The sequence below is a fragment of the Tursiops truncatus genome, chromosome 9 (assembly GCF_011762595.2).
Source record: "Tursiops truncatus isolate mTurTru1 chromosome 9, mTurTru1.mat.Y, whole genome shotgun sequence".
Classification (NCBI taxonomy): Eukaryota; Metazoa; Chordata; class Mammalia; order Artiodactyla; family Delphinidae; genus Tursiops; species Tursiops truncatus.
In genome coordinates this window covers 44,057,571-44,078,220 of record NC_047042.1, presented here as the reverse complement: position 1 = coordinate 44,078,220, position 20,650 = coordinate 44,057,571, and the positions used below count along the sequence as shown (strand labels likewise).

Below are 20,650 nucleotides of genomic sequence, written 5' to 3'. Positions count from 1 at the left end.
GACTGTGCAGACAAGGCAGCCATCAGATGGAAGTAGTTTGAATCACTGGCTGATGGAAGCCATGTTCAAATCCATGTCCAGAAATAAAACGTCAAAGCATTCTGTTTCTAAACCCCAACCTTCTAGGCCCTTCATTAAAATTGCTTGGGAAAATCACTATGAATTAGAAGCAATACAACATCATATAAGACTGAAAGGTTCTCTGTGAAGGAGGGAATGTTTTTAGAACAAGTAACCTTTCTCTGTTAAGGCTGCACTGACATGCTAATAGTTTCCATCAATGCTTAAATGGTTTCAGGAAGCACACACACAATATGTAAGATCAGCGTGACAGAGGAAACTTACAGACCGAGCTTGCAAAAGTGTCTTAGAAAGGAAACAGCTTAATATAATAAAGGGAGTTACTACTTCCTGTATTAGGAAAATAAAAGCAACAGCAACATTCATCTGAATGAAAGCAAAACTACTCAGCAAAACAAATTTCACAGGCAAAAGAACAGCAATCAGCCCTCATCTAACGACCTAAATTTAATGTTTAACTTTGACAACTGGGTAATGTTTCCTCTAATCTTTATTACTTTTAATTTTCTTAGGCTACTTCCCATTAATTACACGATATGTATATAAAGGTGCCAAATAATTGTTTATAAAAGGAAATAAAAGTGCTCAAAATAGCACGGCATGGTTAAAAGATGCTGAACTCAGTTGGGTTTGTGTATATTTGTGATTTTATAATTAGTAGCACATGAGGAATAAAAAGCAGAGGCCATGATGATGTGTATGAGCCACATAATTTATGGACATTTAGCTCACATGTCCTCCCCACCCATGCAGCTATAAATTTATAAAGGCACTGTACAAGGAACACAAATTAATCTAGGACCAGAAGGTACTCTTGAATTCTACTGTAGAACAAAAAAGTTAAACAGTAAAACTACAGAAAAATAAACACAATCTATTCTTTAAAATAAGATGGAGACTTCCCTGGTGGTGCAGTGGTTAAGAATTCGACTCCCAGTGCAGGGGATGCGGCTTCGATCCCTGGTCAGGGAACTAGATCCTACACGCATGCCGCAACTATGAATTCGCATGCCACAACTAAGACCCGGCACAACAACAACAACAAAAAAAAAGATGGAAAATTAGTACTGGGAAGGCATCATAGTGTACTAGAAAGAGATGGACTTCGGAAATAGTTCACGTAGTGCTGTGCCCTGGTAAAGGGTCTTCACCCCCGGGAGCCTCTCTTTACCCATCAGAACAAAGGAGACAAGTAAACCATCCTTGGGACATTGTGAGGATTAACTGAGATAATGTCTTTGCAGAGTACCAAGCTCATAGTAAGCACTCAAAACGTGCTTTCTTATCAATGACTTTTAAAGATCTAAAAGGAATTAGATGTCTTAAGGGCTCATTTTGTGTTACGTACCGCATTCCATGTTTCATACATCTCTCAAAACCCAGATAAACACTGTCCTTCCGATTTCCTGACATGGACATGGAGATCAGGGGAGGTGAAGTAATTTGCTTAAGGCCATTCAACCATTAACAAGGAGAAGCAATATTTAAATCCAGGTCTTTACAATTCTACAACTAGTTAAGAAACTGTATTGAATAACCAGGCCAAGAATATCTACTGAACTCCCCTTTCATATGAAGTACCAAGGAGATGGAGAGGGCTTCATTTCAAATTCTAAAGGAAGGGCCATGGTATTCGAAGACTGACATATACAAGATGCTTTTCGCCTTCAAGCAAATACTTGGAGGATATGGGGAGGGGGAAGGGTGAGCTGTGACAGGGCGATAGAGAGGCATGGACACATACACACTACCAAACGTAAGGTAGATAGCTAATGGGAAGCAGCCGCATAGCACAGGGAGATCAGCTCGGTGCTTTGTGACCAGCTAGAGGGGTGGGATAGGGAGGGTGGGAGGGAGGGAGACGCAAGAGGGAAGAGCTATGGGAACATATGTATAACTGATTCACTTTGTTATAAAGCAGAAACGAACACACCATTGTAAAGCAATTATACCCCAATAAAGATGTTAAAAATAAATAAATAAATAAAACAGCCAGGACATGGAAAAAAATACTTTAAAGCGCTATTTTTAATTGAAAATTTATAGCTGTACTTTTTTTTTTTTTTTTTTTTTTTTTTTTTTGGTATGCGGGCCTCTCACCGCTGTGGCCTCTCCCGCTGCAGGGCACAGGCTCCGGAAGTGCAGGCTCAGCGGCCATGGCTCACGGGCCCAGCCGCTCCACGGCATGCGGGATCCTCCCGGACCGGGGCACGAACCCGTGTCCCCTGCATCGGCAGGCGGACTCCCAACCACTGCGCCACCAGGGAAGCCCTATAGCTGTACTTTTTAAAGGTGGCGATTCTGCTTTCTCTACCCTCCTGCCTCACAGCCAGAACACCACCTGAAAGAAGTGCTACAAGGCAGAGTGAAAGAAGCATAAGCATGTTTCCAGATCTACCATGTACTGGGCATGTGTCCTTGGGCAAATTACTAGACCTTTCTGAGCTTCAGTTTCCTCATTTGAAACATGGAAACAAGAACAAGTATGCCCACTTCCCCAAGGCTACTTTGAGGATTAACTAAAATATATGCACTTTCTATATGTCAGTGCTGAACCTAACGTATTATTCATTATAAGACCCAACCTTGGTACATTAGAGTCCCACGTACCATGACAAATTCTTCTAGACATTATCGCACTTCACCCTTAGCAGAACGCCTGGCATAAAGTAACTACGCACACAATGCTAATATTTTTTCCTTTTCCCTCAAGGAAGAGGTGGAAAATAAGAAGAGGTGGAAAATAAGAAGAGGTGGTGAGGAGAGAAGCATCTTACTGTTGTGAACAGGGCCTGGGCTACCAGCTGCCCTGAAGAACCAATGTCAGTCATCAAGGATGAATGGATGACCAGCCACGCTTGGGTGTGTCCCCATCCAATCTGAAATACCTCAGATTTCAGTGGTAGCCACGGTCAGTCTCTCTACCGCTCCTCTCCCAGTGACCTGGATGCAGCCCAGTTTGCTGTTGGCAATGATCTGGCCTGGAGCAGCTTGGGGAAAAACATCATTCTGCTAAATGCTGTGTAAAGTAAAGACACTGAGAAAAAACTTGAAAGTCTAAAAGGATATTCTGGATGTTCACCATGAGTAATTGCCATGTTGGGACTGGCAACTAAAATTGCATTGCAGGGATATTTACCCAATTTTCATAAAAACTATTATGGCTTTATTTTCAAAGCAAGTAACTACAGAGCCATGTGGCTTGTCGGTAAATGTTCAAGTGATTAACTGAGAAATGGGGTGGGTGGAAGAAGGCTGTGAGGCATACGAATTTGAGAAAAACAAAATTTAGAAAGAGATGTTTTTTGAACTGTTAGAGCTAAAAGCATTTGAGTCTGTAGAATGATGTTCCATATAACAGTGCTAAGTCCTAGACCCCAGGAGAGAGAGGAGGGAACAGTGGCACATCCATTTCGATGGTTATTTTTGAACATGCACAGTTAGGTTTTCAAATTCAGGTTTCCTTAGAGTTAAAATCTTGGCACAGACCAAGAGCCACTTGCAAAGCCAAAGCGCATTTTTTAGAATTAGCCCTGTTACAGGGGTGGGACACCCTCTTGCTTTTCTGGGGTGCAGGCCGGCCCTGCCCTCTCCTATCCCTGGTGGGAATGACCTGAGCCCAGACCAGGGTCTGCAGGGCAGAAAGGCTGCCAGAGCGTCTGGGGGAGCAGGGAGGGAGGAGGTTGGGTTTCCCTGGGCAAGGTTAGTGAGACCTCCTATTCCACTGCCATAAAGCCTTGCCTGTGCAAAACTAATAACCTAGGGTGAAAATGGTGCCTAAGAAAGTAACTGAAGCTGGGCTCCAGAGCCTGACAACCACAACAAACCCTTCTGTATCGATACCGCCAATGGCTGTCTTCTGGATCCACTAACAGAATGTTTAATAATCCATCCCTCCCCCACTCCCCCCCGCCCATGGAGCACCAAGGCTGCCACAGTCACAACCACCACCACCACACGGCTGGGCAGTGACAGAGCTAGACTCAGAGCCAGATCTGGCTGGCTCCAGGGCTTGTGCTCCCACATGCTTTGATTTATCCCATAACCAGAGTCAAAAACCGGCTTTCCTCCCCAAGACACTGCAGTGGGGCACATCACAGGACTACACTCTGCTACTGACCACTGCCATTCAATATAGGTCCTCATCTCTTCACAAATACCAGTGCAGAAGGACATGCCTTCCCTTCAACCAGCCCCCAGGGAGCGTGTCCACGTCTTCAAAGGGCCCAATGCTCACTTCTCTATAAAGACATCCAACTCAGCGCATGTGCCAGCACGTCAGATAGGGGAGAAAAGGCCACTGGTACAAACAGAATTTTAGATTTTCCAATGAAAAGCCACTTGACTCCTGAGGGCTATTTTTTTTTTTTCTTAAAAAATTTTTTTTTTCCTGATGCCTGTTCTGGATATGTGGAGAAATGTGTAAGTAAGTGACATCCTGAAAGGATGAAGCAAACATGACCACATTGGAAGGCTGGTAATTTAAGAAAGGTACTGCTTTCCTATAGACAGCATTTCTTTTAGTTTTCTTCCAAAAAAAAAAAAAATGTTTTAAACTCTTAGTCTAAATGACTTTCTCTAAAAAAGCTTTCAAGATAGGGCTAGTCACATTCTGTTCCTATCCCCATGACTTGATAATTTCTACCATGTAAAAGACATTCCCGAATGATGTGGAATCAGTATAAAATTAACACACTAATGATAATTCATGCAAAAGTATATGTTAGTAGCATTGCAATGAACCAATAAATATTTATTGCTTGAAAATATGAGATTAGGGAATTGCTTCTTTTATGGGAAACCACTCAAAAGATAGTCTTTCAACTTTCAACTTGAGCTGTTACAATTATTAGATTAACAATTTTTTTGTTAACTTTAAATTTCAAGGCTAAATTTTCCATAAAGTTAAAATGCTACAAAAATGTATTTATCATGAAATTAGAATGATGAAGGAATATGTCAATAAATGTAGAATCAATATAGTCAGGCCTGAATAAAAACGTAATAGCTGTTGTCACATAAAATAGTACCAGAAAATATTCCTAAAATGTCAAAATCGTCACTTGGAAAAATTTCAAGTTGTGTGAAGACTCAATTCACTTTTCTAATAAAAATATTATACAAGAAAGAATTACACATATTTTCTAGAGAAAGGCTCATTAGAAATAAAACGAACTTCTGGGGCATGAGTTACATCTCTGTAATTCTGCAGCAAAAGACGCTTCCCTCCAAACAGGATGCACTGAGTGTTTAACACATTAATTATCATCCTTCATCAAGCATAAAACTAACAGTCAGGAAATACAGCTGCAATAGCACAATTATCAACACACTCAGACTACGCCCCACAGCAAAGAAAGCAAATGGGTTGCTTTTCATTAACAGAGCTTGGCACACCTCCCCAAAGACAATGTTTTCTTTCCAGCCAGCATCCCAAAAGGCATTTAAGGGGCTATTTGCTTAGGTAAATCCAAAGAACAAGTAAACCATGAAAATATTTAATTAAATTTCAAAATATTCATTATTGATATACAGTGCCACTCATATATATACATATGTGTGTACACATATGTATACCTGTATGTATTGAAAGATGATTCGATCAAGCCAAAATCTTTTATATAAAAGGCTTGTATTTTTAAAACATTATTAGTGCAAGAGGGTTGGTAAGTAAGGTTATAGTCCATGCTTGACTGTGATACATAAGGTGTTCATGGTTTTCGTTCTCATAGTTTGTGGCATACAGTATGATATGCAACGTGCCTCCATCTGTGCAGTAATGGGCTGGGTGATAACAGTGTTCTATGACACGGGTTTGAGTCCATATAAAGAAAGTAATTAGCTACTAGCTTCAGATTCTAATATAACATGTCATCACTGAAAGCCTAGATGAATAGCATTCTAAAGAGATAATAAAAGCATAGTTTATTTGGTTTACTTCTGGACACTTAACATCCTTAACATTATTATAATCTTATTACACCTTAACAGATGTATTATTACTCCTACCGAATTTATATTACAATTGAACTATAAACTGTTCCTTAAACCATAATTTAAGGAAGGCTTGGGGGATGTAAAAGGCAATGGGTAGGGGCTTCCCTGGTGGCGCAGTGGTTGAAGAGTCTGCCTGCCGATGCAGGGGACACGGGTTCATGCCCCGGTCTGGGAAGATCCCACATGCCGCGGAGCGGCTGGGCCCGTGAGCCATGGCCGCTGGGCCTGCGCATCCGGAGCCGGTGCTCCGCAACGGGAGAGGCCACAACAGTGAGAGGCCCGCGTACCGAAAAAAAAAAAAAAAAAAAAAGGCAGTGGGTAATCATCTGCCCCAAATATTTGGAATTATATCTGAAGCACTGCCATCAAACTTTCACTAAATTCCCTGCCCAGAAAGCCTCTAGCATAATCAGCTTGGTCCTCTCTGCAGGAAAAACATCACAGCAAAATTTAAGGAGTCATATTTTCCTCAGCACAGAAGGCCAGGGATACACATAGGATTCTTCTATGCTTGTGGCACAACTTCAATTTCATGATTTTATATACTGTACTTTATATGCAATTAACTCAAATCTGAACCTCTTTAAAACTGTATCTGAGATAGGCATTATCTCATCTTCCATCTGGCCAACTTGTGTTATGTACAGTTGTCTTTCAAATGACTGATAACCTTTGTATTCCTTATAATATAAACTCTGACACACATTTATGCCCTAAAACCTAACACTTGCTGCCTTACCAAAGGTTAATCCATGGGATTCTGCTCAGGCCTGTGTAAGAAATGTGAGTAGTGTGAGTTATAATAATTTTAATCAATCTGCCTTGGTCGGGATAGCTGCTTCCTAAGGCGCCGAAAGCAGCAGTAAATCACAGAGAAGGCATGCAGTCCTTACCAACAGCTGTAACATAGCCAGTGTGATAAGGAAGGCTGCGGGTTCGCTGTGTGCGGAACATCTGGCTGGACCAAGGACGATGCGCAGGAAATAAAAGGTCCGTCCCCTCAAGTGCCTATAGTTCAACTGTTTACACTATGCAGCATGTCAGCAAGCACCAGTGAAAGAGTAAGTGACCAGCTGACAAGGGGATGAGGAAAAACAAACTCGATGGCCAGGGGATCTGTCTGGGGTCAGGTCAGGTACATAACAAGGTGAGGGGACTGTCTTGCGTTCCTCTTGGGACCTCCAATTAAAGGGTCACGGCCTTAAAGTGTTTCTGTCTTAGTACTTTTGTAGATGCAGTGACATTATAAGCATCTCAAAATCAAAGAGGTGTTTTAAGGCAAAAGAAAAAAGAAAAATCTTAATGTTTTGTCAAGCAAAGTGACGAGACCTACTTACAAACTGCCTGAAAAATTAAAAGGAAGGTAATTTCAAGGTGAAGTTTAACTAGTTATTTCCTAGTCTCTTCCTTTCAGAGATACAACCTGGCAACAAAGCACCCTGTGTTCTGTCACCATTCTGAAAATCCTTTTAGAACCCAAATCCCTTCCATATCTCGATATGTATTCACCCTCAGCAATCATTACAGAGCAAAGTGATTCCACCTTCAGTTGTAATACTGAGAACCTGACATTTTGCATGTATTCCTTTTGGGTTGAGAAATCATTGAGTTTAATGTTGCTTCTTCAATTAGAAAATATGACTGCAGTGTTAGGAAAAAATCATATTCTATATTGGATGGTACTCACAGAATAAAATGATATTTGTTAGAAGTAAGGGAAGAAAGAAAAATGTCTTCTTAAGTGAGTATATTTTAAGTTAATAAGTAAAAAGTAATAAAGTGTACTAGACTTGCACAATTTTCTCTTTGGCAACGTCAAACAAGTATTTTAAAGGAGGAGGGCCAATCATTAGGCTCAAGTTCACCACAATTCATCTCCCAGTAACAAGTACCAAGGTTAAACCTGTGTTTTTGGATGGCTGTGGCTTATTGTTGTATTGAATACTGATGTGGTAAAAAAGACCCTACTAGGGGGCATAATTCTCTCTTTGACATTTAGAGTCTGTTATAATAATGATGCTTGCTTCAACAGACATTGCTGGTGATAGAAACAAACCTTTACTTTTTATGAGATTTTCTAACGGCCTCTCTAGCTCTCATACCTTTTTTTCTTAATGTAATATTTATTTATTTTAATTTTTTTTACATCTTTATTGGAGTATAATTGCTTTACAATGGTGTGTTAGTTTCTGCTTTATAACAAAGTGAATCAGTTATACATATACATATGTTGCCATATCTCTTCCCTCTTGCGTCTCCCTCCCTCCCACCCTCCCTATCCCACCCTTCCAGGCAGTCACAGAGCACCAAGCTGATCTCCCTGTGCTATGCGGCTGCTTCCCACTAGCTATCTATTTTACGTTTGGTAGTGTATATATGTCCATGCCTCTCTCTCGCTTTGTCACAGCTTACCCTTCTCCCTCCCCATATCCTCAAGTCCATTCTCTAGAAGGTCTGTGTCTTTATTCCCGTCTTACCCCTAGGTTCTTCATGACATTTTTTTTTCTTAAATTTCATATATATGTGTTAGCATATGGTATTTGTCTTTCTCTTTCTGACTTACTTCACTCTGTATGACAGACTCTAGGTCTATCCACCTCATTACAAATAGCTCAATTTCGTTTCTCTTTATGGCTGAGTAATATTCCATTGTATATATGTGCCACATCTTCTTTATCCATTCATCCGATGATGGACACTTAGGTTGTTTCCATCTCCGGGCTATTGTAAATAGAGCTGCAATGAACATTTTGGTACATGACTCTTTTTGCATTATGGTTTTCTCAGGGTATATGCCCAGTAGTGGGATTGCTGGGTCATATGGTAGTTCTATTTTTAGTTTTTTAGGGAACCTCCATACTGTTCTCCACAGTGGCTGTATCAATTTACATTCCCACCAACAGTGCAAGAGGGTTCCCTTTTCTCCACACCCGCTCCAGCATTTATTGTTTCTAGATTTTTGATGATGTCTAGCTCTCATACCTTTAACGTAGTGAATTCATATGGCTGATAACCTTTGAAGCTCTCATGGATGGCTGCCATAGTGTGAGAAGTTTTCTCCCAAAAATGGAGCAGAGTGGTCTGTAAAGAAAGACAGTAAAGCTATTAGCATTTTAAATGCCCAGATCTAATCAGGGGTCCTAGAGAAAGAAGCGTGCTCATCTGTGGCTTTCAAAGTTGTTTTTTTAAAAAATATTTATTTATTTGGTCATGCTAGGTCTTAGTTGCAGCATGCGAACTCTTAGTTGCAGCATGTGGGATCCTGTTCCCTGACCAGGGATCGAACCTGGGCCCCCTGAATTGGGAGCACGGAGTCTTAACCACTGGACTACCAGGGAAGTCCCCCTCAAGGTTTTCTGAAACACGATTTTTACTTATCTCTGCAGCCTTGTTTCCTACTATGCCCCTACTTACACCCTGTATTTCAGCCAACCTTAATGGCTCCCTGTCCCCCTACAGCTCATGCTGCTCCACCACCTGGGACATTCTCCTCTCCATTCTCTTTGTACTTGTCCCATCTGATCCATCCTCCAAAACCCAGGGCTAGTCATTAACAATGGACTTTTGTGATTCCCTCAGTTGATTCCATTTCTCCCTCTTCAAGCCTCCATTGGATTTTGTAGATCTCATTTCACTTAGCACACCCTGTTCTGTCCTTGAGGTAGAGAAAATATAGTCAGACGTTACTGTCTCTGACTTCCTTTCTAAATTTTAAGTTCCTTGAGGACAGGAAATCTGGTTTTATCCACTGTATATTCTCTACAACACCCAGAGTTTGCCTCCCACCCTCAGCTGGTGCTCAATAGTACCGTTGATGGATACGAGTGCCATTCTGAAGGAACTGACAGGCAACGAGGAGACAAAAGCAAGTTCATTAAATTATGGCAACCTGGTGAGGAAGTGACCATGCCGTGAGAATTACAGCAACAATGCTAAGGGAGTTCAGAGGAGGCTTTCTGAAGGAGGGGACACTCTGGTACCTCAGAGTGGAATTTGGAAAGGCACAAGTGGAGAGGGAGAGCACACAGTCAGAGGGAACCACCTAAATAAATGCAGGGAAGTGGGGAATTACAGTGTATATACAGGGAACAGCTAACATTTGGTTTGATTAACTGTAGGATGCAAAAAAGAGAGATGTGGGAAGTAAATTATGAGAAAGGCAATCTGAACTTCATTATGCCCAAACCATACTTTGGGCTCAAACACCATTTTTCTGTTATCTAAACCTTGTAACATTCTTGGTCCGCTGCATCAAACATCACTTGGTTACCTGGTATGTTGCTAGCATATGAGACAAGAGATTGCATCTGCTCGCTCCCAGAAGATCCACTTTTTGACACACATCCATCTTCAATTTGTCAAAGCTTTTTTTGGCAAGGCGAACTTGTGTTTGCACCTATGAAAGTAAAAGAGAATCTCTGAACCACTCAAACTGTTTGGTTAAAATTTGTCAGTGAGAAAACACCAATAGCGGGATTAACTCTTTCACGTAAGAAAACACCTTTGAAAATTCCAGGCAAGTGAGAAGATGCTACAATATCCATTCTTTACTTCCAAAGGACCTAAACGACAGTACTGTATATCATGATTTTACAGCAGACTTACCATCCTAGTATTTTTCTCAGTCGAATGGTAGAACTCCTCTCCTCTCAAGGCATTCACAAACTGACCATAGTGGGAAGAAGTCTGGAAACACGTAGGGTGGTAAGGGGATAATATTTGCCTTACTGTTTTCCTATGGTTCTTTGAAGCTGAATTCCCCACGTACTCCTCACTCTCCTTCCCCTAATGTTAACATCTTACATGACGTGATACATTTGTTAAAAATATGAAATTAACACTGATACAATCCTATTAACTAAACAACAGATGTTATTCAGATTTCACCAGCTTTTCCACTAATGTCCTTTCTTTCTGTTCCGAGATCCAATCTAGGGAACTGTGACACAGCCTAAAACACTATCCCCACTGATAAACTTTCAACTTTTTATTATTGCATATGTACATCAGCAATCCTCCATCCATCCCTAAGCCATGCAGTAATTCAGGGATGGAGGGAAGGTCAGGAAGATTCAGCAATGTTATTCTACATATTATTTGATAATAATACAGAAAGTTTTAAAATTTAATACAGCTACATTAAAAATAGTGGAATCAAAATTTCCCCTTCCTCTAACCTGAAGCATCACTATATCCTATTTTAACCAGGGAAAGGTAGTCACATATTAATTTATCTCAGATAATTCATGCAGTTGTAGTTACCAGGTAGGTAACTGGGAGTTGGGAATAATGCTGACTCATTAATGGTAGCTCTTTCATCACAGGATACCTCGGGTGGGTATCTCCAGGGACTCGAGGACAATGTCTACCTTGATCACCATTATATGATAGGCACCTGGCGACCTGGTACAAAGCAGGTGCTGAATATATATTTGGTGACCGAATCAAGAAAATTTCCAGACCATTTCTAAAGGTAAAGTACCTGAGTACCATTTTAAAGTAGAACTTTTAAAGTAGTCTTAAAAGTGATAGTTTTATTTTTTAATAAAAATAAACATGAAGATGATTTGATTTAAAATATATTAATTTTACCACTAATAATTTATATTCACAGCTTTTAAAATTATAGGGTATTATACAGTAACAGTAGCAATTGACACAATTGTTATCATTTGTAACAATTTAATAATCAAAACAATTCAACAATAGATATAATTCAAAATTAATATTATACAATCGATACAAGTGAACAATTAATACAATTCGCTCATCACATGCCAGCTTTATTCTCTGTTAGCCTCTGTTATTGCGCTCTGATGGCTGAGGGTAAGAGGCTTCATCAGGGGAAGTAACTGACAGGCAGGGCTGGCATTCTAGATTAGCCTGCCTGACTCCAAAGCCACGCTCTTCTGCGGCCCCAAACGACTTCCACTAACCATTGCAAAATCAAGAAGCTCAAAATTATGATTCTAACCAGAAGCACAAGGTTTCCTGTAGGCTTCTATGGAATTGGAAAATAATCAGGCAGTACATTTAATACCATATCGACAGAATTAATACCCTATATGAATAGGGTCTTGTTTCTGTAGCTGTGTAAAGCATTACCTAAGAATTCCTCTGTATTCCTAGGTCTACAGAGCTTGGAATACCAGCAAATGAAGCCATCCAGCTCCTCTCAAAGCACACCGTAAGCTTAAATAAATCCCAGAACTCGATCATTCCTCACTGTGGAGTGGAGAGACTCTAGGGAAAGCTACTGGGGTGTGCAGACTAAAAAAAGAATTAGGATGTGTTAAGTATCAGTGATTTTCTGCCCTCCTTTGAGAGGAATAGGGATGATACAAAAGAGAAAACCCAAGTTCCTGAAGGGAGAAGTGGAAGAGTGTGCAGGGCAAGAAGTTTAAGCAGCTGAGAGTTTAACTGCAGGTCCCCACTGGTTCACCAGTTGCTCAAGCCAGGAAGAACTCCTCAACTGGGACCCTGAGAGGCATCTGTCTTTACCCTTTCCTTCTGAAGGGGGAGGAGATAAATACACGTGTGAGCTTTCATGTATGCATTCATTCAACACGTGCTTAGTGAGCATTAGTGCCTATTATGTGTCAGGACCAGTGCTTGGCGCTGGGAGGTCTGTAAAGCAATGAGACACATAGCAGGCGGTCAATAAATACTTAAGAATGAATGCACAGAGGCACAAGGACCCCCTAGTCTTTTAGAGACGACAGATAAGTTAGCAACTATATTATAATACAATGGGAAAAGCAAAACAACAGAACTAAGAGTGAAGACAGAGGTAGCACAGACAAGGGAATGATTAATGCTGGGGGTGGCATGGGCAGGGGTGTTTGATCAATGGCATTAAAACCCCAATTACAGGCTTTCTAGTATCCACACCCTTAGCCCTGTAACTTTGTAGTCTCCTCCCACTCTGACACTGGGCTTGGTATGTGACTTGCTTTGGTCAATGGGCCAAATGTGATGAAACTGGAAGCTTGGGGGAAAAAATGCCAGCATGCTTACACTTTCTCCCTCCCTTATCTGAGACTGCCGTGAGAACATGCCCAGGTCAACCTGAGAATGTGCCTGGGCTGGCCAGTTGGAGAGGTGCTGAGGCTTGTGCATGCAAGAGACACGAGGAGGAGAGCCCAGTGGTCCCAGCAGATCAGCCTTTGGCAAACTGATGCCCAGACATGTGAAGGAGGCCAGCCATGGTCAGCAGAGCCTCTCCCCTCCCCACAGCTCACGGGTGAGCCCAGCAGAGACCAGAACTGATGTGCGAACCCACAGACCGGTGAGCAATAAGAAATGCTTATTGTTTTAAGCCATTGAGTGTTACAGTTGTTTATTTCATAGCATTATTGGGGCCATATACATAACATATAAATGGTAAGTAAGGGGCAATGAAGGCTTCTGAGATGGCGGGATATCTGAGGTGAGTCTTAAGGCATGAATAGGAGTACATAGTAAATACAAGGTAGCCATGAGGCTGGCCTGCTTATGCGGAGGTTCTAGATTTTTCTAATTAGATACAAATTACTTTTCTGTGGGGATGTGAATTTTGCTTTTTCCTTTACATTAACATAATCAGTTACACATAGATATTCTTTTATCCTAGAAGAAAACTTAATTCTTTCATAGATATTCTTTTATCCTAGAAGAAAACTTAATTCCCTTGCTTATAACACAAAACTCATGAATTAACATACATTGAAATGTGCCCTAATTTAATTTTGTTTGAATTTTGTAAAGTAATTTTAGGAACCTAGAAGACGACTTCAGCACTTGACCCAGTGAGTTCTGAAAGGCCATATGCTTTGTGTGTCAACAATGATTATTAAAATACTTAATGCACTGCTGAGTTGCCAAATGTTGAGCCCTTTCTCTGCCAAACAAGGAGGATGTTACACTGTTGGGCATTTTGAATACGGCAAAGTTCATTTAATATTTTGTGCTCCATGTCTGTTCTCTAAAACACATTTCCAGTCTGCAGCCCGAGGACAAAACACCAAGGACACAGGCGCGCACAGGCCACCATCAAGAGTCTAATTTCATATGCTTCCAGATGCACTTAAGTAAAAAATGTTTTGATTATTATTCCTCTCAATCCCAAATAAATTATATTCAATTACAGAAACATCTTGAGGAGCTCCTGTAGTTTTCAAGGTTCTTTAAAAAAATCTTCAAATAAATGTATCTTTTTTTATTTCTTAATTTTACTCCTGTTGCCCCAGCTTTGTTCTCTTATTCTCCAAGCTCTAGGAAATGATCACATATATTTGACCCTCTTTAGCATGGGTCCTGCCTTCCCAAGGCTGCAGAAATTCAATTTACCAGAGAAAGGAGTAATGTCTTGTGTGCCAAAACTACAGGGCACTTCTCTGTACTTACTCGTCATAACCTGAAATTCTACCTCTTAGCCCCAACTTGAATTACATATGATGAAGCCAAAGCTATTCGTACTCAGTACAAGCTGGCTTCTCCGTTCAGTGGGAAAAGTCTTCATATTACTACACAACCAAATAATTTGAGAGTAGCTTTGCATTTTTTTCCTAGTGTTTTCTTTCCTTTAAAAGTAAAATAAAGCCACACCCCCCCATCTTACTCTTACTTTTACATTGTCTGCTAGAAGATGGATTTGCCTCTCTCCCTCTATCCATTCACTTAGTAAATATATACTGAGTATCTTCCACGTGCCGATAACAGTGAACAAAATGGAGGCCTCATGATGACAGTCCAGTGGGCATTTTCATAGCAGTGAGGAAATAACTACAAACTGAGTGAGGTGATCAGAAGGAAAGCCACACAGTTCCATAAGAATGATTTACCAAGAAATCTGAACAAGAGTATGTTCTGGGAGGTGGTGCTCAAGCTCTCTTCTGAAGGACTGAGCATGGTTAATTGTGCAAGGAAGAGAGAGCTCCAGCAGGGGGAGGAGGATGTGCAAAGGCCCTGGGGTAGAGGGCAATAAGACAGGCCCCAGAAAACTAGTGCAGCTGGATTGCTGAGAGCAAACAGAAAGGCGGTGTGAGATGAGGCAAGAGAGGTGGGCTGGGGCATATCTCAGGGCCTTGGAGGTGTGCTCAGGATTTTAGTTTTTATCCTAGAAGCAGTGGAAAAACATTGGAGTCTTTGAAGCAAGGAAGAGATAGAACCCTATTTTCAGTTTGAAAAGATCACTCATTGCAGTGTGTGGAGGGAGATGAGAATAGATGAGGATAGATCTAGAGTCAAGGGGAGAGATGATGGTAGCTTTAAACTTGGGTAGTGATGCTAGATATGGAAAAGAATGCTCTGACTGGAGAGATATTTAGTAGGTAAAACAGACTGGACCTGGTGAGGGGTTAGACGTTGGGGGTATAGAGGATGACTCCTATGTATCTGACCACCCCAAGCCCAGTATCACTGTCTAATTTTCCTTTTCCACCAGGTGATTCTACTCATGTCAGTTCTTGTCGACACCTCAGGCCACATCAGGATTCTTGGCTTGCTTTCTCAAGCAGTTCTCAATACTCCTCCCTAATTAACTTATCTATTCACCCCTATCTATGCATCCTGCATTCAGAAAAAAATGTTAAGATCAGAGAATACACGAATTACTTCTTTTGGCTTTTAGGAAGGTGCCACAAGAGAAAGTCTAGCCTATCTGAAGTCCCTTGGAAAACAGAAGGTCAGATGTTTGGTTTCATTAAAAGAAGATTGTTTTTTCTGAGGCCAACATACTAAGACCTCTAGAGGGTCAGATGATCAAACATCTTGCTGAGTCATTTTACTGGACCTGATTTATCCTATACTTATCCACTGACGGCAGGAGCAATTCTGACATTGTATTACGTACAGAAGTATGTATAAGTGACTGGGTGTGCACCATGCATGTGTGTGGGCAGCCACGTGTAGACTGTAGGAGCTATTTTTGGTCTTCCCTTAACAAAACCCTCACCCTCCTTTCAAAAATGTTCCTTTTCTTTATTCTAATAATGTGGCTTAAATGGGGGTTGTTGGTATGCTCTTTATAGACCACCCCTCCACTCCTACTGACTGGCCCAGGGATGAGCACCTTACCCCAAGGTGAGTCAGTCACAAGGCACCATGGATGCCTGATTCAGGGAAAGGCACTTGGTTCAAGCTGGACGAATCAGAGCCCTTCCTCAGGATTTTTTAACTTGGAACTAGAGAAAATAAGTCTCAATCCTTTTCTAGGGACTTCCTGCACTAAGGGCAGGAAGTCGTGGCATTTGAATTTCCTGTGGTATGAAGAAAATTGGTCTGAGAGAATAAAGGTGACATATAGAGAAAAGCATAGAAGAGACAGAGTCCTAGTCGCATTCAAATTCCTGGATCCTGCTGCCCTTCCTACGGTCACATGAGATTTCTCCCTTTGCCTCAATTAATTCAAGTTTCTGTTATGCGGAACCAAGCACTAATACAGGCTGCTCACTTTTGCCTTCTTGGAAATTCATATGAAAGGTTCTATGATAAGGATCCTTTTTTAACTTTGATTATTCCAGGGTTTCTAAAATTTATTTAAACAGAGAACCCTTCCCATATTTCATATACCACCTATTACATGCAATACATTTTTTAGGGGGGAAATCCCTGTTTTACAGAAGAAGAAATCACGACTTAGATACTTAACTGATATATAAAAATTAGAATCAAACTCAGGTGTGTTTGGTTCTCTAATTGATGCTCTTTACATTAATCCATGGGACACAGGGTAATTGATCTACCATTGACCATGTAACTCACAGTGTTCCAAGTCTATGACATGCACAATAGGTGCAGGTACCATTTCAGGAATCGACTATGCAGGACTTATCAATTTAGATGTAGGCATAGGGAGACTCCCAAGCCACATAGCCTGAATAGTACTTCTATCAGAAATCTAAGGCTCTTTAGCTCAGACTCCTCAACAAAGTGGAAAGAAACCAGTGCATCAAATTCCCTTAGGTGCACGGTGGTCAGTGGATTCCCTGAATTCTAGAGGAAAAATATGCAGAGAGGGTATCTGTTTCATTCTGTGCCTAGAAGCTGATGCCAGCACTGTTACCACCACTAGCATCACCACCACCACCATCATCATCATTCTTTTTTAAGGTTTAATTAAGTTTTTAGTAGGGTAAACATTAATCTTTTTTAAAAACATTTTTATTGGAGTAAATTGCTTTACAATGGTGTGTTAGTTTCTGTTTTTATAACAAAGTGAATCAGCTATACATATACATATATCCTCATATCTCCTCCCTCTTGCGTCTCCCTCCCACCCTGCCTATTCCACCCCTCAAGGCGGTCACAAAGCACCGAGCTGATCTCCCTGTGCTATGTGGCTGCTTCCCACTAGCTATCGATTTCACATTTGGTAGTGTATATATGTCCATGCCACTCTCTCACTTCACCCCAGCTTACCCTTCATCACTTTTAATCAGCTTTATTTATGAGGTAAGATTTAATTTTAGGTGTACAACTCGATGAGTTCTTGGACAAATGTGTACAATCATGCAACTACCATCAGAATTATGATATGGAACATTTCTATCGCTCCCTAAAGTTTCCACTGCAGTCAATTCCTTCCCTCAAGTCCCAACCCCTGCCAACTACGAATCTGCTTTCTGTCACTACAGATTAGTCTTTAGTTCTAGAGTTTCATATCAATGTAGTCTAGTTTTTTTTTTTATGACTGGATTCTTTCACTCAGCATAACCCCCTGGAGATCAATGTTGTTACGTGTATTTACAGTGTGCGCTGTCTTATTTCTGAGTAGTATTTAATGGTATTGATACAGCGCAATTTGTATACTCATTTGGGTTGTTTCCAATTTTAGGCTATTTTGAATAAAACATCTGAGCATACGTTTTTGTGTAGACATGCTTTTCATTCCTCTTGGGCAAATATCTAGGAATAGGATTCCTAGATCATACAGTAACTGTAACTTCACTTTTATAAGAAACTGCCAAACTGTTTTCCAAAGTAACTATATCATGTTGCATTTCCTACCAACAATGATCCAAATTCCATGGGTTCCATAGCCTCTTCAACACTTGGTATTTTCAGTCTTTTAAGTTCTATCCATTCTAGTGGATGTGTAGTCATAGTTATTATAATTTTAATTTGCATTTCTCTAATGACTAAAGATGTTGAAATTCTTTTTAAGTCTTATTTGCCACTTATATATCTTTAGTAATGTGCTTATTCAAATCTTTTGCATATTTTTAAAAATTAGGTTTGTCTTTTTATTACTGAGTTATGAGTTCTCTATATGGATAATATAGATCCATTATCAGACATAAGTTTGAAAACATTTCCTTTAAGCCTGAAACTTGCCTTTCATTTTCTTAAAAGTGCCTTTTGAAGATAAAACATTTAAAATTTTGATGACATCTAATTTACCAAATTTTTCTTTTACCTAGTTTCTCTTTTTGTGCCGTTTTTACCAAAACATTCCCTAACTCAAGGTCACAAAGACTTTTTCCTGTGCTTTTTCTTCCAGAAATTTTGTATTTTCAGCTATTACATTTAGATCTATAACCCATTTCAAGTTAGTTTTTGTATGATATGAGGTATGGGTACAGGTTGATATTGTTTTCCCCACATGTGGATATCGAACTGTTCCACGTGTTGAAAAACTGTCCAGCTGCCCATTGTATTGCCTTGGTTGGCACTTTTGGCAAAAATCAACAAGCCATTATATGTGTGCGTCTATTTCTGGACTCCCTATTCTATAATTTTGATGTATATGTTTATCCTTATACTAATACCATGCTGTCTTGATTACTGTAGCATTATAATGAGTCTTTAAGTCAGGTAGTATAAGTCCTACAATTTTTTTCAGAATTGTTTCAGTTATTCTAGGTTCTTCATATTCCTACACATATCTTAGGGCTAGCTTGACAATTTCTTCAAAAAAGCCTTCAGGATGTTGATTAGCACTGCACTGAAGCTACAGATTTACTGGGAATTGACATCTTAACAGTATCTTCAGACAAATGAACATAGTATATCTTTTCATTTATTGGATCTTTAACATTCTTTTAACATTTTGTTTTTCAGATGTTAGGGCACAGATTTTGCACGTTTTGTTAAATTTATTGCAAAGTATTTCATATTTTTGATGCTATTCTAATTTCTATAAATTTCAAGTTCTAATTGTTCATTACTAGAAATATGGGTTAATTTTTGTAATTTGATCTTATATCCTGTGACCTTGTTAAATTCAGTGATTAGTTTTAAAAGCTTTTTCTGAAAGATTTTTCAGGATTTTCCCTCTCTATAATATATCTATGTAGACAGATCTATGTATATATATATGATGTTGTCTGAGAATATAGACAGTTTAACTTCTTCCTTTCCATTTGTATGTCTTTATTTACTTTTCTTGCCTTATTGAACTGGACAGGATAATGTAGACTAGAAGTTGATGTGAGCAAACATGCTTGCCTTATTCCTTATCTCAGGGGGGAAGTGTTTAGTCTTTTATAATTAAGTATGATGTTAGCTGTATGTTTTTCATATATGCCCATTATCAGTTGAAGATATTCTCTTCTACTCCTATTTTGCTGAGAATTTTTATCAGGAATGGATATTGAATTTTATCAAATGCTTTTTCTGGATCCATTGAGATGATCATATGGTTTGTTTTTGGTCTATTCACCTAGTAAATTACATTGACTGATTTTAAATTGACCTCCATTCCTCGGGTAACCACATTTAGTCAAGATTATATTTATTTCTGTTAATAGTCCTTGTTCTGAAGTCTATTTTGTCTAAGGTTAATGTGGCCACTTCAGATTTCTTTTGATCAGAATTTATAGGCCATATATTAATGTATCTGTTTACTTTTAACCTAGCTATATCTTTATATTTAAAGTGAGTACTGAGACTATTCTCAGCTCTGTCTTGCTTTTTTAAAAATCCAATCTCTAACTCACTTTTCTCCATTTTATCTATAGAGAACTATATGAGACTTAAATAATATTACCAGTAAGAGGAATTGGAATTAGTCTGGCGTTAAAGCGAATCCACTCTGCTTCAGGATAATCTCATTTTTTTCCCCAAGTTCCTTAAAAACCACCTATATAGTAATCAGTTCTGGATTTGATTAAGAATCAAAGTATATTAAATTTTTGAGTTTTAAAAATTCTCTTTTAAAATAGGACAATATTTGCTTGTTATATTATTTCTGGCATCTCTGATTTCTCAAACATTACTGGCAGTATTTCTGTGCTTGGATACATGAGTTCTTTCTGGGACAAAATTTATCTAAGTCTGGTGACTAAGTTATTTAAATACAACTAATACACATTAGCCCCTTTCATGGACTGAGCCTCAAGTTTTCCTCAAGAGGTCCTTTCTATCCTTTCCAGTTTTAATACCACCTCCCTTAATGGAGGAGAAAGTATAATAGGAGTTTAATAGTTCTGCTTTCTTTGCTTTTGCCATTAAAATTAAATCATCCAAAATTATTTTCTAGCTCTGTCCACAGTAAAGGTCTAAATATAGTGGCTAACTCAGAAGCAATGAGCACCCCTAGCACACAGATCATGGTCTCTAACTATCATATCTCTCTTAAAGGAATCAGCGT

The 20,650-nt window shown here is 39.6% G+C and overlaps 1 protein-coding gene and 1 long non-coding RNA gene across 15 annotated transcripts in view; one reads left to right on the top strand and one right to left on the bottom strand.

The window, feature by feature from the left end:
* ICA1 (islet cell autoantigen 1) overlaps window positions 1-20,650 on the bottom strand; it is a 145,140-nt gene that overhangs the window by 32,562 nt on the left and 91,928 nt on the right. For all 14 annotated transcript variants that reach the window (XM_019927926.3, XM_019927976.3, XM_073809681.1 and 11 more), the window contains 2 exons: window positions 10,349-10,474; window positions 9,061-9,159 (listed from right to left, as the gene is read on the bottom strand). In XM_019927926.3, coding sequence (XP_019783485.1) covers window positions 9,061-9,159; window positions 10,349-10,474 — 225 coding nt within the window. The remainder of the gene's footprint in view (window positions 1-9,060; window positions 9,160-10,348; window positions 10,475-20,650) is intronic.
* LOC109548791 (uncharacterized) overlaps window positions 13,092-20,650 on the top strand; it is a 47,055-nt gene continuing 39,496 nt past the window's right edge. The window contains exon 1 of the long non-coding RNA XR_002174938.3: window positions 13,092-13,366. This is a non-coding gene — a long non-coding RNA (uncharacterized lncRNA). The remainder of the gene's footprint in view (window positions 13,367-20,650) is intronic.